General features: G+C 38.3%; 1 protein-coding gene across 1 annotated transcript; it reads right to left on the bottom strand.

Annotated features, from left to right (window-relative positions):
- Positions 1-8632: 8632 nt before the first annotated feature.
- api5 (apoptosis inhibitor 5) lies at positions 8633-17580 on the bottom strand. The gene is made up of 14 exons (XM_053642097.1): positions 17314-17580; positions 15928-16089; positions 15277-15370; positions 14220-14285; positions 13928-14079; positions 12386-12592; positions 12129-12233; positions 11840-11929; positions 11318-11496; positions 11130-11223; positions 10929-10985; positions 10716-10810; positions 10488-10627; positions 8633-9591 (listed from the first exon to the last, which is right to left on the bottom strand). Exons 1-14 carry the CDS (start codon positions 17545-17547, stop codon positions 9515-9517), a joined length of 1752 nt encoding a protein of 583 aa, XP_053498072.1. The 5' UTR covers positions 17548-17580; the 3' UTR covers positions 8633-9514.
- Between the last annotated feature and the right edge of the window lie 449 nt (positions 17581-18029).

Genomic DNA, 18029 nt, shown 5'->3' with positions numbered 1-18029 from the left:
TAGTATGAGATATACATAAAACAGAAGAAATCAGCGTGGTGGCAAATACTTTTTCACACTGTATATTATAGTAAGTGAATGTACATAGCTCTGCAGGTGGGAAGCACTGTGCAATGGGCGGTCCTGTGACTGCAAATGATGGCAGAAAACTATACATTTTCTTTGGAATTTTAGGTTATTTAGCATGTAGGCTGAACATAGTCTATAGAATGTAGAAACCATCATTCTGTAACAATTATACCAATTTGACAAAGATGTTGATAACACATGATGTGGTAAAAAAAAAAAAAAAAACATTTGACATTTTCTCGCTTACCTCTGGCTGCATGGTACTTTCATCCTATCTTGTAAAGAATCGTTGAGCAGCATAGACTTGGATGGACTGCAGCAAATAAACAGTATAATAAGTTAAAACATTGGTTTCTTACAGTTAGCTGTTACCGTAAAAGGTTTTCATTTAAGAACATTTAATTTAATTCTTAAATATTTATTTTTATTATCATCCTGATAATGTTGTACCTCAGGATGTTATATACTAAAGGGTTCTGAGTTATTACTTCACTTTATAGTCATAAAGACATTTTGTTATAAGCTAATGGTTGAAATTTGTCTCTAAGACAAATGTAAATAGTGAAATAACTTAAATCAACTCATTTTTACTTCAAATAACAATTTATCTAAAGTGCTCAGCCTGGAAAACTTAAGAAAAGCCTTCTGGGGGGCTCGCTCAGGAAGGCGTAATTTTTATTTTTTAACAGTGAAAAATTTCAAGGTGCCATTTTATAGTGTTAATGTCTTCATTATTATTATAAAATAGTAATAGTATTATTGAAATGGTATATCTTTCAGCTGAAAATGCTTAACCAAAATTGTCCCATGTTGTAACATTTTGGCTACAGACTTTCAACACGTTCTGCAAAATTTGCAGAAAAGAGGAGTGTTGGTCTTGATCTATAGCAACAAAGCTAGACTTCCCCCACTCACCACTGAAGCTAAAAATATCATGAATTCGGCTGACTGTGGTTGGAACTCGTTCAAAGCCTCTCCTCATTTAACCTATGCAAACTAGATCTCTGGCTCTTGAAATACAGCAAACTGTGAATACAGCCTGTGAATCCTACAAATATTAAAAGGACATTAACAGAAAATCACAGCCATGTCCTTAAAAAAATCTTTCATATTGCATATTGTATACTATTGATGATAGGCTTTAACCATTCCATCTCTGTGTGGCTGAATAGAGTGCTGTGAAAAGGTATATCCTGATTTCTTCTGGTTTTGTGTATATCTCATACTAAATAGTTTTAGAGATTCAAATGAAATAGAGAGGCCTGTAGGTCCTTTGATGTCCTTGCCTCTTTTGTGACTTGTGGATGAGTAGTTGCTGTGCTCTTGGAGGAATTTTGGATGGTTGGTCACTTCTGGGATGCTTCACTACTGTGCTGAGTTTTTCCATTGGGAGATAATGGCTCTCACTGTGGTCTCTTGGAGTCCCAGAGCCTTTGAAATAGCTTTGTAACCCTTCCCAGACTGATGCATTTCACCTTCTTCCTCATCATTTCTGGAATTTCTTTCAATTTTGGCATAGTGTGTTACTGGGCAAGACCTTTTAGCCAACTTCATGCTGTTAAAAAGTTCTGTGTCATAATAATAATAATAAAACTTTATTTTGTATAGCGCCTTTAAAGGAGGTTCTCAAAACGCTTTACATAGTAGAAATACACCAAAGAATAAAACAAAGAATAAATCAACAATGGATACATCATAAAATAAAAGAAACAACAAATTAATGATGAATACCACAATCAACAATAAGCCAACCTAAAAAAATATGTCTGGAAGTGGGTTCCACGTCTTGGGTGCATATATAGGAAAAGCACTATCACCCATGGAACATAAACGTGTTTGATGGACAACCAAAAGACTATGTTGAGAAGAGTGAAGATTACCGTTTGGAGTATATGGTGTTAAAAGCAAAAAACAAAATAACCTAAGATATTAATGAACTTTTCCGCCACTGAGAATGATAGCATGGGATGCAACTTTACAATATCTCTGACATAAAAAATGTAGTCTTTACTACATTTTGTACATGGGGGTCGAATGACAATGAAGAATCAAAGATTCACTCCTCAAACAGAACCATCTACGATAAAAGGTGTGTGACCAGCCTTGTGAAGCTGGTGTGGAGAGCCTATAAGCATAACCTCAGTCTTATCACCATTCAAACAAAAAAATTGTTAGCCATTCATGATTTTATCTCAGAAATGCATTTAGTGAGAAATGAGACAGCTTCACACTCCAATAGCCAGAAGGCTATTGGAAAAATGTTTAGTGAATGGATGAGACCAAAATAGAAATGTTTGGTTTAAATGAGAAGCATTATGTTTGGAGAAAGGAAAACACTGCATTCCAGCATAAGAACCTTATCCCATGTACGAAACATGGTGTTGGTAGTATCATGGTTTGGACATGTTTTGCTGCATCTGGGACAGGACGGCTGGCTATCATTGAGGGAACAATGAATTCTGAATTATCCCAGCAAATTCTATAGGAAAATGTCAGGCCATCTGTCCATAAACTGAATCTTGAGAAAGTGGGTCACGCAGCAAGACAATGACCCTAAACACACAAGTCTTCTACCAAAGAATGATTAAAGAAGAATAAAGTTAATGTTTTGGAATGGCCAAAGTCCTGACCTTAATCCAATAGAAATTTTGTGGAAGGACCAGAAGCAAGCAGTTCATGTGAAGAAACCCACCAACATCCCAGAGTTGAAGCTGTTCTGTACTGAGGAATGGGCTAAAATTCCTCCAAGCCAATGTGCAGGACTGATCAACAGTTACCACAAGTGTTTAGTTGCAGTTTTTGCTGCACAAGGGGGTCACACCAGATACTGAAAGCAAAGATTCACATACTTTACCACTCACAGATATGTAATATTGGATCATTTTCCTCAATAAATAAAGGACCAAGTATAATATTTTTGTATCATTTGTTCTCTTTATCTATTTTTAGGGTGTGTGTGAAAATCTAATGATGCTATAGGGCATATTTATGTAGAAATATAGAAAATTCTAAAGGGTTCACAAACTTTCAAGCAACACTGTAGGGTCCAAAAACTCTGAGAGCACTAGTGAAAATGCTTTGCTTTTGCATTCTTTTCTGGCAAGGACTCCACCAGTTTGTGTAAAATCTTATGATCCATTTTAGATCAATTCTATCAGCGTGTCTTCTGAACACATGCTGCAATAGAAGAGATTAAGCATGAGAAAAATCTGCCATTTTGTAAAAAGCACTTAAAATGGTTAATATCACAAATTTGCTTACATTTAAATAGGAATATAAAATATTCAAGATATTGAACACTTTCTTTGTTTAAAATAGTTGAACATCCTAAAACCTTCTATTTATTTCCATTTTTAAAAAATCCCAGATTTTCACTGTGGTCTCAGTTTTTTGGACCTCACTCTATATATTTTTTATTTTGTCATAATAAAGGCCAAAGGACTGTGGTATTAATAACAAAGAACTGTTGTGTCGTGAAGGTATTAATAACATCTTCTATGGTTCATCGTATCATCGTTCATCACTCCAACCGTGAATGGACCTAGATTAATAACAACATAAAATCTGTTGCATTTAAGAATTTCCACATGGACACACAACACCACACTGCACATATTGGAGCGACCGTGACAATGCTCCTTCAGCACCATGGAGAGCACCATTTGAAACAAAAAGTCAACAACAGGCAAAATTCTTGTGGGATGAACATTCAAGTTTCTCTAAATAAGCACCCTTAGCTTTAATTCTAGTTCATATAAGTTGAAAGAATGAGTGATAATTACTTTCGCCTTTAACATCATTTGATTTGCTTTGACCTAGGCTATGTGATATATAGTAGTTGCATCTTAATGCTCTGTAAGCACCTAAAAAGGCTTTTAGCTTCACCTAACAGTTGACCAAGAAACAGAATCAGTTCCTAATTTCTTTCTGTTTTCCTTATAATCGGCATGGCAAGGAAGTTTGTTTATTTCATGTAACCGGCTTGTCTTGTCTCTTTGGAAGGGAACACTGAGGCTTGTTATCAACACAGAAGGGACACCACCTACTGTTTTGCTTGTTTAAGTAGACTGGGCTTTTTTTTTTTTTACAGGTCCCATTAAAAACATCATCCAAAATATTTGCACTGGGTTCCTCACACATGTTCCATTTTCCTTTGTTTGATGTCCCCCTCCCTGTCCTCCACCCCCCATCTGCTCACTTGTTTCAGTTCCTCTGACATGGCCATGGACGTTCTAGGAAACGGACATGCTGCACTGGTGGTTTCAAATGGGCAGGACAGAGGGAAAAAATCTAAACTGATGAGGGGGTTTTTGAATTTCAAACTTAGATTAAGAAGCTCCGCCCTTATAGCCGTCTCTCTCTGTTTATTTTTCCGTCTCTCCTGCCTAAATGATGTCAATGGAAGTCGAGCTATAGAGCTATTTATAGAATCTCCCCCTCCCATCAGAATCACATGATTCAGAGCCCAAGCACAATAAACTACCTCAAGAGGAGAGTGTGCATGAATAGAGACGGTGAATATTTATGAACGGGCAGACATGTGTCACATGATGTTCCTTGTCCATAACATGTTAAATTTGGTGCTGGACACTGATAACACTAGGTGATCCCAGTCGCTTTCCTCATCCCTCTCTGAAGCATGTCCAATTAATTGCTCATTCATTCATTCATTCATTCATTCATTTGTACAGTCTAGGGTAAAAGCGATGTGATAAATTCACAAGTGGTGCAGCAAAACACACAAAACCTTCTTAAGGGTGACAAAGAACAAGAATAAAAAAGAAAAGAAAGAAAGAAATCCCAGTAACTCGCTTCCATCCTTGATCCCACGGTGTGCCAGTGCTGAGAGATCCTTCCCAATTAATCCAACCTTCTCTCTACATCCACATGCAGGCCTATTACGTCACAGGTCTAAGTCTACCATTCAATAAAAACACACACACACACACACACACACACACACACACACACACACATTTTCAGTGGAGAACACCATCATTCAAACAGCCTTCATTCAAGATTAGAAATCAAACAAGATTTATCAAAAAAGGTTCTTCAATGGTTCTCTACAGCACCATAGGTACTGCAAAGAACCTTCTTCTTGTCAAGAACCATATTTTTTATTGTACAGGGTACTTGGGTTGAGCTATATGGTTCCTTTGAGATTAATGAAGTTCTTTATGTTTCTTTAAAGGTTCTTCAGAGCAGTATATTGGTTCTTAACAGGATAAAGTGAACCCTATAAGGTTCTTTGTGGGACTGGAAAAGGTTCTCCAGGCATCACTCTTAAGAACCTTACTTTGGGTCTTTAAAGCACTAGCTAACCAAGGGTTTATTTTTTTTTAGAGAACTTATGATAACCTGGCTCCTTGTGGCACTGCTGTGAAGAACCGTTTCTGATTTCTTTAAAGCACCAGTAAATAGATGGTTCTCTAAGAACTTGAGAGTAAAAGGTTCTTTGTGCAGCTTAAACGGGTTCTCCTATGGCATCAGGCTGAGAAACCCTTTTCGGTCCTAATTGGAACCTTTATTTTTAACAGTGTACATTTCTTTGTTTCACCTGTACGCACTCCACATCGGAGCATGGATGTAGGTTAATGTACCTGTAGGTTAACGAAACAAAGCATATTTCGTATAATTACAGCACTAGTCTTTGTAACTTGAAAGGCCACACGTGTGTAGGCCAGCTCTTTTTCTGGTCCCTGGTTGACATGTTAACACTCACTGGTTTCTATATTTAGTAAGCCTGCCAGTGCTGTTACTATTCCAAGCATTGTACATGAGGGGGCGGATGCTATTCGTTCACGAAAAAGAGGATAACATACTCTTCCTCACGGCTCTTAAGCCATACTCTGTCTGTGTCGTGTTTTTTTTTCTTCTTTTTTTTCAGGTTGCAGCAGTAATGGACTGCTGTGTTTCATAACAGTGCACACAAGCAGTGCTGCATTTCCATCTTCTCCAGCTGCCATTGTAACATACAGCTCGGTGTGGGCATGTGTTTTGTATTTTGACAGCAAACCGCAGTGTCTTGTAAATGCTGTGACATGACGAAAAAGCAACTGGACTATTAGATGTGTGAAATCAAAATAAAAATACACACAGGAGTATAAGCATTATCATGTTTTATAACCTATATCAGTGTCAGTGCCATGAACACATTGTTTTACATCATGTAATGTACAGGACTTACTCTTGCCTAGGAGTTATAGGCCTACAGATGGTTTTTGTGTGTATATGTTTGTTTTGCTTTATTCTGATTTCATTCAATGTTGAAAGTGAAGTCGCTGTTAAATCTCGAGGGTGGACTCCATGTTTGCCAACGTCTGAGCCTGTAGCCACCTTCCCTGCTGAAAAACAAACAAACAATAGAAACCCTCATAGAATGTTGCAATGGTTTTAATGGTTATAATGGAAATTGGATTGGTTTTAATGGAAACTGTAATGGTCCCTGTGGATCTCTACTGGTAAACGTGTTGCCTTCTACTGGTGGCATGTTATGTCTAGTGGATCCCATTAAGGACCACTAGAACACCTTTGACATTTGGTAATGATTTTAATGGTTAAAAGCTAATGATGTGTAATGCTATTTGCAGTGGAAACCATTAGAATTTATGTGAGGGTTTTTATTGTTTTGGTTTTTTTCAGCAGGGTTTACTGACTGTAATCTGGAATAAGCGAATCGAGTTCAACAGGGTTAATAAACTGTAAATGTTTAAAGAGGGATAATCTCCAAAAAAAAAAAAAAAAAAATCATCAAACATGACTCCAAACAAGGCTACAGTTTCCATCACAACGCAGGGTTATAGGATTTTTGTTTCTTTGATTCACCGTTTGGAATGTGACAAAACATGCTTTTCTTTGAACATTTCCAGATTGGGTGTCAATGGCATTTATGAAGTGCTTTGGGAAATACCTTGTATACTTGAATAACCGCATACCAGCGTGCTAAACAGTGTGTTAGTACGACACCCTAGCCTATGCTGTTTAGGATGGTAGTATGCGGTGTCAGACTCAACTATGGTCATGAGTCTCTATGGTGATATTTCAGTTATCACACAGCGCCACGTACCGTCATCCCACCAGATCTGCTACAGGGAAGCAGTAAAAACTGAACAGTATTGTATAGATAAAACGGAATTTTTACTAAACATTTAAGGAAAAACAGAAAACGAAACAGAAAACGAAACAAAAACTAGTCTATTGGTCGGAAAAGCGAATTATTACACGGTTCTAGAGAAAAGCATTGAAACGAGAAGCAATGTGTTTGTTTACCATGTGTGGCGTTCACTTCCCGTGTTTATCTAACGCATGTAAGTGAGGAGTTTAAAATCACCCACTGCACATGAATATAATAGTCACAAACCATGATATTGGGTTTAAAAATAAACACCCAAGTCTTTTCTTAGCAACAAAGGAAACATCTCATACGAATCGTGGTCTTGGGTGGCCATCTAGTGGTGTGAGCTTTTATGGTCAAATAATGTTTAGGGGTCATTGCAGGGCCACAGTTATCCAAGGTAATGCTCCTTTTTGTTCATTGTAACGACTACATTGTTTTACTCCTGCTTTATATCATGTCACGAGCAGCAGGTGCATATTTATTTATTTATTTATTTATTTTTTAAAAAAGGAATAAATTCTAACTCTCATTAGAAGATAGCTTTTATATGCTAAACCAATACCCCACATGTTCTGCTTAATTTAATGAATAATATACAACTAATCAAATTCTTGGGTAAAATCCTGATTATTTTTTTTTTTTTGGTGCATGAGTATTTAAGAGTTAGAATGGCCAACATGCCTGTGGTGAAAAAGACCTCCTGTAGGCTTTGACAGGGTATAAAACACTGCACAGCAAATCAGAAATGATCATGAAATAATTCAGTGAGTGATGAATTGTCAGCCAACGGTTGTCCTATTATTTGCAATACTGATAAACAGCATGGTCGTGATTTTATAACATGCCTGGAAACTCTTTACTGCTCCATTCAGCATAGAGTTGCCTAATCTTATTTATTAATTACAAGCACTACATACATTTAGGTCCTTTCATTTAGGTCTTTGTCTTCAAGTTTGCTCCTGGTGAACGACAAACACACCACTTTCGTTTAGGCCCTAAAATAACTGGTAACTTATTCCTGTAAACAGATCATCCCAGCTAGCAAACTAATAGGCAAATCAATGTTTAGGAAATGTTAAAGACTCTCATGCTTCACAAAATATCCCAAGGATGTGATGTGATTGGAACGTATTTATTCTTGTGGCTGTAAACAATTTTGAAGTGCACGTCTATTCACCACAGAAGCCTATGTGAGGTCAGTTTTGCAACATATTTTACTTTATATGCACAATGCTTCTAAAAATAAATATGTTAAAAAAATTTCTTTAAAAGATCATCTTATTCAACCAAAGAGCAAAAAATAGACAATAACGCAGAAACATTTAATCTAGTATGTTTGAATTTCATTTTGAATATTCATAACTAGGTTTTTGGATAGAAAAAAAAAAGTGAGAACAGTGGACTTTTGGTGTCTGCAAAATGAAGTACACACTTAAGCAGTGCTCATTAATGAGCAACACAAATTGCAAAGTGTAATTTATTATGTTTTTTGTTTATGGTGGTCAACTTTTGCACTCTTTTAACCAAGCAGAACCAGCCACTGTCAATAACAAGCAGAATAATTCAACAAAAGTAAGCTTGTTATCAGTTATAAAAACTAGAAGTAACAATTGTTTTTGTTTTTTATTCAAAATACTTAAATACCTATTCCAACTGCTGTAAAATATGCATGCAAAAAAATTGTGAAATTCAAAATAGATCCTCAAATTTGAAAAAGTTAGCTGAAAATTTTAAGTCAGTCAATATTTGAAGCTAAATTATGGCAACTATCATCTGTTAAGACAAATATGACCAAGGATTACATCACTACAAATACTACACTCCCCTTTCCTTACTCATGAAAAACTGCAAAGTCCAAAGTGAGGGCACATGAGATCTGGTATGAACTTAAATACCCATTTCCAAAAATTACCAATGACAGGATTTTTTTTGACTGGACCAGTTTATAATAAAATGCAGATCAAAACAAATGTATCTTACAAAGTCATGTGAAGACAATATCAAACAAAAACACTAAGATAAAAAAAAAATACAAAAGATCTGCCACCATACAAATACAATCAAAAATTACATATTAAACAATTGCCTTGTTTTTAATCCTCCAAAAAAAGCAAAAACAAACAAAAAAAAAAACCACACAAACTAAGTATGATTTCAGGACTACATTATCAAAACAGAGGAACAAACCAGGGGAGGGATAAAGTACAGTAAACTGTAAAGGAAGAGGACTAATAGGACTGATGCTGTCAGAACAGTAGAGATGCTGGCATGTGGCAGACCTACAACTGTGTAGATGGAAGTCTAAAAATGTTGTATAGTCCTCCTTCAGTAGATCCGTCCTCGACTTCCGTTCCCTCGTCCAAAACCTCTGCCCCGGCCACCTCTGAACCCACCTCTTTGCTCTGAGAAGACAGGATGAATTGTACAGTTTTCAGAGAACACGCTTTCAACTAAGACCTGCTGTCCTCCAACTCTCCTCCAATTCATTGTTCCCTGAATGTGTCTGCTTGGGTATGAGCCATTTGTTGTTTGGTACACTTTGTTTAACTCAGATGTATTGAATCTTTCCCTTCCATGAGCCCCAGTACCCAGTTTGTGGAGAAAAGTGACATTTTTGATCATTTATCAGATAAACATGTCTAATGTTAGATCAGATAGATTTAATTTTACATGAATCAACTCAAAACATTCTCCATTTACAATGACAGGAGTGAGGGAACCCTTTTTTTTTTTTTTAAATTGTGGTTTGATTAGTATCATTGTTTTTTTGCCCTAGTTTTCTTATCAGTTACTTCTAAACTTCCGGATATTCACCAAAGTGAACAGCTGTCTTTTGAGTCTAGCTTTTCTAGTCCTAGATCTTAGTCATAACCATCGCACTTTATAAAGACATGTGTATATAAATATGTATGACACGTCCCATGCTGTGCAATCACTGCAAAAACACTGAATACTATGGCTCCAGGTTGTTTTATAGCTAACTGAAGGGCACATTTGCCTAAACACTTGAGTAGTGCCACCTCCTTACCTTCACCCACTCTAGGTTGTTACATATTGGATGACTCAACCAAAAACAATTCACATTGCATTTTTTTTTAAATGCAAAAATTTTATTAAATCTAAAAGCAAAGACACTTTACTAGACTTAAAGACATGTATCTGCAGAAGTAGTAGTACACACTAAAGATGGGATTCACATTTGACACCTAGCCAACCCTGTAATTTATTCCAAATTATATACGATGCACCAGCTCACAACACTGAAAGTCTACAGTAATGCCCAGTTCATCAAACTCACCATAAGAAAAGTTCCCAATACTAGCACTGTATTTTCCACTCGGGGGGTTATATATTTGCCGTGCATCCCTCCTGGGCAATGGGGACACTTTCTTTCCAATGGTTCCAGTAGCCACATCCTCTACAGAAGAGCGTTTTTGTCTATGGGATACATAAATGAGGTGTCAGACCATGAGCCCTGAGGTTTAGCATTGCAAAGAAGACTTGCCAGTAGGGATAAGAAGCTTACCCCACAACAGCTGCTGCTGCTGCCTCGGTCTTTTGCACTGGTTTCCAGGACAAAGTGACAGTGCTCTTGTAGGATGGAGGGTTGTGGAAGAGATCCTGAAACAGCCAGCAAGATTATCATTAAAAATGAACCAGTGTAGAAATCACTGAGGAACAGTTGCTGCTTTTTTTATTCTCTATTCACTTATGAGATTTTGCCCAATTAAAGCATTACCTTGATTAGGACATTGATGTTGTTGGTAATTTTCAAAGCCACCACTTTGATTTTATTCTAAAGGAACACAACAGAAGTTTGTGAATACCAGTAACCATGTTAAAACTGAAGAAACACCAATTGTTAAATAAATAAATAAATAAATAAATAAATAAATAACTAATCCCAAGATGAGTTAGAAGCTTAACCATTTAACAATACCTCTTCAGTCTTTAGAGCATCACCAGTTTTGCCTTGCAAGGCCACACGGAGTTGGCGAATGTAAACTTGCAGTCCTCGTGCAAAGTACTGCAGCCTGTAGACCCAATGACACGAGTGAAATCAAAACTCACATGAGATACGTCACACAACTGTGAATTTAATTTGGTAGCAAGAGCAGACAGACAGACCTGATTTTGAAGTCTTTTAATTTCTCAGCATTGACCTTGTCAATAAGAAAGTCTGGTAGCTTTTTGCCAAGTTGGTGGAAACTGAAGAGGAGGCACTCCACATAGCTGAACTGGAGCTTGGGCTCATCATTCCCAGCATTTTCCCCATTCTCTTCTTCGGGAGGCAAGGGCATGAACTCCTAAACATTAAGGATGTGACATAATCCATCATCTACATAAAAGTTCTACAGTAAGGTGAAGCTTAAACTGTTACAGATAAAAGGTGTCTACAAGTATCCAAAATTTAAATGAATACTTTAAGACTTTCAATGCCTTTGCAATTTAAGACCTAATTTGTAGTAATGTATCAAATACAAAAACATTTTAAAATAACTCATGAGGCAGTAAAACTAACTGTGTATTCTACAGGTAGAACAAAAGTCAAACATTTTAACATACCTTCAGACAATCTGATACTTAAAGTTAAAAAGTAATTTCACACAAATAAATATGGTTTAGTTCCCTAGTTAATTTCGGTTTTACCAGAAGTTTCTCAAACAGCATCATGAGGTTGGACTCGAGTTTGTCCATGTCACCACAGAACGGACTCATCTCAGCCAGCAGTTTCAGTACCTGAAGAATGATAAGGGATCAGCATAAACAAAATGGCTCGTTTTGCTTTTAACTATGCATATATTAGGTACTACATATTGCAGGAAAAGGTATGACCAGACAAATGAGTGGAATGTTAAGGACATCGTGCTTATCAATATAAAAATCTGAAAAATTCTTTTCATAATCAGATTTTTTGATTTATACAGATGATGCTCACTTCAAGCTGGATGTCCAGTTCTGCCACGGGGCTGGTGAGCATGCTGAGGTTAGGCAGAACATGTTCGCAGAAGTACGTCACGAATCGAGTGGAATGCACATTTTTCTGTGAGGATAAAAAGAGAGACCACCATTTTTAAATAAGTAAAGGTAAATTTATTACCGTTTAACATATAAACAACAAAACAAAGAATGCAGTGCAGTATAAAATCTATTAAGATTTTGAAGTGGTCAAGATAGTGCTGCAGGCCAGCTCACCGAGAACAGCGGCAGTGCCTGGCGTGTGCATTGCAGCAGGCGGTCCACACTGTCAGCATCAGCAGGGTTGAGGGCCTGCTCCAGGAAGGCCTGCTCCACCACCAACTCCACCAGCTGCTGCCTCCCGCTCACTGTCTGCAAGTTCTTCAAGCCGGACAGCACCCGCATCAGAAGCACAAACTCCTCTCCAGTCACATCCTCCAAAACCTGCACCACAACACAGAACACAGCATGAAGTGACCATCTCACTTGGGACAAAATGCCCTGAAAAAAAAAATCCAAGACCTGTCTGCAAATCCAGACTATGCTCCCCTCTCCTGTTAGTTTCTCTGTTGTTATTGAATAACTAAATGTTGTTGAGAAGTACCACCTTAGCATGATGCTGCCACCACCATGCTTCAATGTGAAGATGGTATTAAACAGATGATGAGTAGTACCTGCTTTTCGTCAGACATATCATGTAGAGTTCAGCCCAAAATGTTACATTTTTGCCTGAACAGACAACAAAATTTTTTTCCTCATGCAACAATTTTTTTTTAAAAATGCCTGCCGTATACGTTTAACTGGGAAGTGGCGTCTGTCTAGCCACTCTACCATAAAGGCCTGACTGACGGGGTATTTCTGAGATGGCTGCCCTTTTCGGCAAGTTCTCCCATATCTACGGAGGTCTTCTGACGTGCTGTTAGAGTGACCACTGAGTTCTTTTTCACCTCCCTGACCAAGGCCTTTCTGAGTTTGGCTGGACGGCCAGCTCTTGGAAGAGTCTGGGTGGATCCAAACTTCAATTTCGTAATGATGGAGCCCATTGAGCTCGATGGAACATTCAAAGATTTAGTTTTATATGCTTGTGCAAATCTATGTCTTGACACAAATTGATCACAGAAATGCATTTATCACAGACATTCATAGCAAACAGGAATGAACCGAGTTCAGTTTGAAGTGCCTTAAGCGAGGATCGGAATACCGATCTAAATATTTCAGTATTTGATTAATAAATTTGAAACCATTTCTAAAAACATATGTTATCACTTTGCTGTTATCGATTATGGTGCCTACATTAATTCTCAAAATAGTACAGTTAATCAACTTTAAATTAAATCTCTAACACGCTAATGCATGTAAATACTAAAGGGGTGTAAATTCTTTTTGAGCCCACTGTATATACTTTCCACATGTGTTTCTCTTAGCCAAGTCAAACATACATTGATGGATTTTATTTCACATTAATGAACTCTAAACATTCTCTACTTAACAGAAAATGGTGCTGTGACATCAGCACACTTTTTGAAAATAGAGTACTCCAATGTTAAAATGTGGAACACAAAGAAGTGGGTGCTAATTTTTCAGCGTCTAGCTGAAGTATAAAGGCCCCAATGGCACAAGCAAATACCTCAATCCAACTGCAGGACTATTTAATTTTTTTAAAGACTAATCATTTAAACTTGAATTTGGGCCAGGACTCCCTGGAAGAAAAGTTTTCATATCTCAATGAGACAATCCTGGTAAAATAAAGAATAAAATAAAGGATTCAAGATATTCTACCTTTTTAGTCTCTGTGAAGATGTAGTCCTCAACTTCCTTGGTCAGGGTTTCTTCTGGCATTGTCTTCAATTTGGCAGCGAGGAACCTAATTGCTCTATCTCGTACAACATCCTCCCCCTGTATAATCTGGCTGAAAAGACCTCCAAGTGTCCCTTAGAAACAATGATTAGAGAAAAGTTGGCACACTGGACTATTTCACAAAACACATACAAAAGAAAAACACATACCAACTAGTCACATATTTATTGGTTTTATTTGTGAATTTAAATATATAAACATTTTTAGACAATACCTCTAGCATCAATTTTGAATATGGAAATCAGTGCGTTGTTTACTTGGTTGAATTCTGCTGCATCATCTGGAAATGGGGAGAAAAAGCTCATGATCAAAATGGCAAATAAATAGGTCACAATACAACACGACCTCCTCTACGTTGTACTGTTATGGTCAATCAGATTACAGAATGCAAATGATCATTCCATGCTTGGTCTAAATCACAGCGGTTTAATGCACACCCCAATCAAATCAATAGCATACAATATTCCTAGTCATGATCAAATCAGGGGCGTATCATAAAAACACGACATACCGATGCACCTGTCTCAAAGACATCCATCAGTTTCTCAAGTGGCGATTATAACGTGGTCATCTACAAACTAAAAGATAAATGTGCACATACACATCTATAAAGGTTTCTTATGTGGTCATTGTATTGGCCGTAAAACTGCTGTATAAGCCTGCTGCTGCTGCTGCTGGTGGTGGCAGTAATTCTTTTCAAATGCACAACGCAGCATTCAGCAGCTACAGGAGGATGAAGTTCCTGGCCCCCTAATGACTGCGATTATGCCCTTTTAACCATGCAGCCCAATGACCCAATGACGATCACATTCAGCCACCGTATGGCAAAAGCCAGTGGCCGTGGGTGTCTCAAGTCCACACAACAAAATTGCAGAGAGGTAGTCATGAAAAGAGACGTGTGCTTGCACATGTGCAATTAAGTCTGGAACAATTTACAGGACACTGACAACACAAGGTTATTTTTACACTGCTGTCAGTCTGGTTTGCGGTACAGGTAACAGAGAAATTTTTTGTAATTTTGTCATCTGGTTTGTTTCTTTTGCTCTTTAGGTGAATGTCTAAAAAAATAATAATAATTTAAAAAAAAAATCGAAATTATGTGAAAACTTAAGCCTGTAGAAATATTACATACTGTAACGTGAACTGTTAAAATGTTAACTGTAACAAAATGTAAAAATATGATTTTAGCCATGTTGCGCTCTTGATCAACACTTTCTATCCATCCTTTGTACTAAACAAATTCTACCAGCACTTTAACTTCTTACAATTACCTGTCTGCAGTAGTTGTGTGAGGATGTCTGCTACTCTGGGTAAATTCTCTCCAGCTGCAAAGCGTGGAAGTTCTTTGATGGCCTGTCGGCGAATCTGCAAAACACAAAACGCAACAGATAGATATTGATAAGTGTTGATCACTAGGGCTGTGTGTGTGTATCGTATCGTCTGATATACCAGTACAATTCCTCCCCATGATAAAGAATTTGTCATCCTGCGATATTGACAATATAGTTGATGACCTGTTTACGCTCTGCAACAGGGGCATCTCACACGTAGGACGAGAACAAGCATGGCGGAAGGTGGAGGTAAGGTTATGAATTCTGTGAGTAGTGGTGTTTTCACTGGAATATTAATTTGAATATAAAATTCATGTTCTATATTTTAGCATACTTGATTGGTATAGTTTAGTATGTGATGATGGACAGGATTAAGCTGAACTTTTTTTGGATCAATGTTAGTGTTTGCTGATGTGACTTGTGACAAAAAGAGTGCGTTGAACTTTCTATTTCCATTTTGTCATTTATGTCGTTACCGCAAAAAAATACCATGAAATATCGTGATATAATTTCAAATCTATATAACCCATCCCTACTGATCACAATTGGGGATTTCTCTCTTTCGTGTTTTGGGGCCAGAGATGACCTTACCGATACATCTTCATCTTCACACAAATCCAACTGTGCGTTAATTGCTGCATCTGCCAGGTCTGGAAAACTGCTGAAGAACTTTGGAATGAACTGTGCAGCCAAACGCTTCTCCTTTGGGCCTCCTTTCACACCATCCAGGATAACCTGGTAGGCATCTTTGTGCTGAAACATAAAAAAAAGTACATATTTATTTAAAGTTACATAACTAAGATTTTGGACTGTAGAATAATGCAGTGGGTACCGCTGCCATCTCACAGCTCCAGGTTTCCCGGATCAATTCTGAGCTTTGGTCACGGTCTGTGTGGAGTTCCTGTGCAGGTTCTTCAAGGTTTCCTCTACCCTCCAAAAAACATGCTGGTAGTAGGATTGGCTACATTAGAATTGCCCCTATGTTTGAATGAGTGCGTGCATGGTGCCCTGTGATGGACTGTTGCCCCATCCCTATTGATACCTTACATCCAGTGTTCCAAGGATAGGCTCCAAATCTACAGCCACCCTGACCAGAATAAAGCAGCTACTGAAGATGAATGAACGAACCAAGATTGCTACTTCTAAATTAAATGTATTACTAAAAGGGTGCACGGCGGCTGAGTTGTTAGCATTTCGCCTTCTGTGTGCATGGAGTTTGCACCTTCTCTCAGTGCTTTGATAAGACACTCCATGCAGTTCTCACCAGGTTTCCCACTGAAGCTAAGCAGAGTTTAGCCTGGTCAGTACCTGGATGGGAGACCTCCTGGGGAAAACTAAGGAAGCTTTAAACTACTGGAAGTGTTATTAGTGAGGTCAGCAGGGGGCGCTCACCCTGTGGTCTGTGTGGAGCCTAATGCCCCAGTATAGTGACAGGGATACTATACTGTAAAAACAAAACCGTCTTGCAGATGAGACGTTAAAGCAAGGTCCTGACTTTCTGTGGTCATTAAAAATTCCAGGACACTTCGTAATAGAGTAGGGGTATAACCCCGGTGTGCTGGCGAAATTCCCCCATTGGCCCTCTTTTGAACCCTGTTATAAAGCTATTTTTTGGATAAATGTGACAGATCACCTTTCACATCTGTACTTCACTGTACTCTACAGCTAAAACGAGCTTAGACCTGAGCTCAATCCCTAACTGCTACAGGACATATTACACTACAGGCTGTAGAAGCCGTTCACTCTCTACAGTACACTTTAATGCACTCTGTTAGCTACATGACTGCTAGCCCAGGTTAGCATAGCTAGATTAGCTTAGCTAACTGCTGTAGGCCGTATAAGTATTTCTGCAAGCTAAGAGAGACATTTAGAGTAAATTACCCGGTCAGTAAGCTAGACGCGTGTGTTGTACTACAGTACAGATGTACTGCTGGAGGAAATGGGGTTTGTTGTAGCTGCTGGATGAGGAACACAAACCTGGCTCAGGTCCTCCTTGGCGTCGGCAAGGATGCCGTAGTTACGGTACAGCTCCTCCACTGTGGCCGCCATCTGCCTCAACGAATCCGTGAGTAATGGAAAGTAAACACCTGCTTTTTCCGCAGTAAAATCCCTACCTGTTAGCGCAACCTGATCTAGGGCGTCGGAAAATATCGCAACATCAGACTTTTCTGTCGAATACGAAGCTAAACGCTTTCGTTCGCGCGCTAGCATACAGCTCCTGCGCTAACTCGTCGCTTGGATTCTGACGCGCGTGACGTTGTTTCCCCTACCGCCGCGTGCACAGAGAGCTGCTGCTGTTACACCGCCCTCTTGTGGCATGGAATGGGATTTACACACAACTAGTGCAGGTCAATACACTAGTGTTGTGCGTGTGTGTGAGTGAGTGTGAGTATGGGGCAGTGGTAGCTCAGTGGTTGAGACGTTGGCATACTGATCAGAGGGTCTTAAGTTCAAATCCTAGCAGCACCATGCTGCCGCTGCTGGGCCCTTGAGCAAGGCCGTTAACCCGCAGCTGTATAAAAAAATTTGATAAATGTAAATCAATCTGGATAATGCAAAAATAAGTAGTATATTCTTAGATTTGTATTGTCTTGGACATGGTGCTAAGGAGCTTATCCTAACACAAGTTGTATAGGTATCCCTGTTCATTAAAAAATATATATAATAAGGGATGAAGTCTAGTTGAAGGTTTG

Source organism: Ictalurus furcatus, chromosome 14 (assembly GCF_023375685.1).
Source record: "Ictalurus furcatus strain D&B chromosome 14, Billie_1.0, whole genome shotgun sequence".
In the NCBI taxonomy this organism is placed as follows: Eukaryota; Metazoa; Chordata; class Actinopteri; order Siluriformes; family Ictaluridae; genus Ictalurus; species Ictalurus furcatus.
Note: the sequence above shows the minus strand (reverse complement) of the source record. Positions and strands in the feature narration are given on the sequence as shown.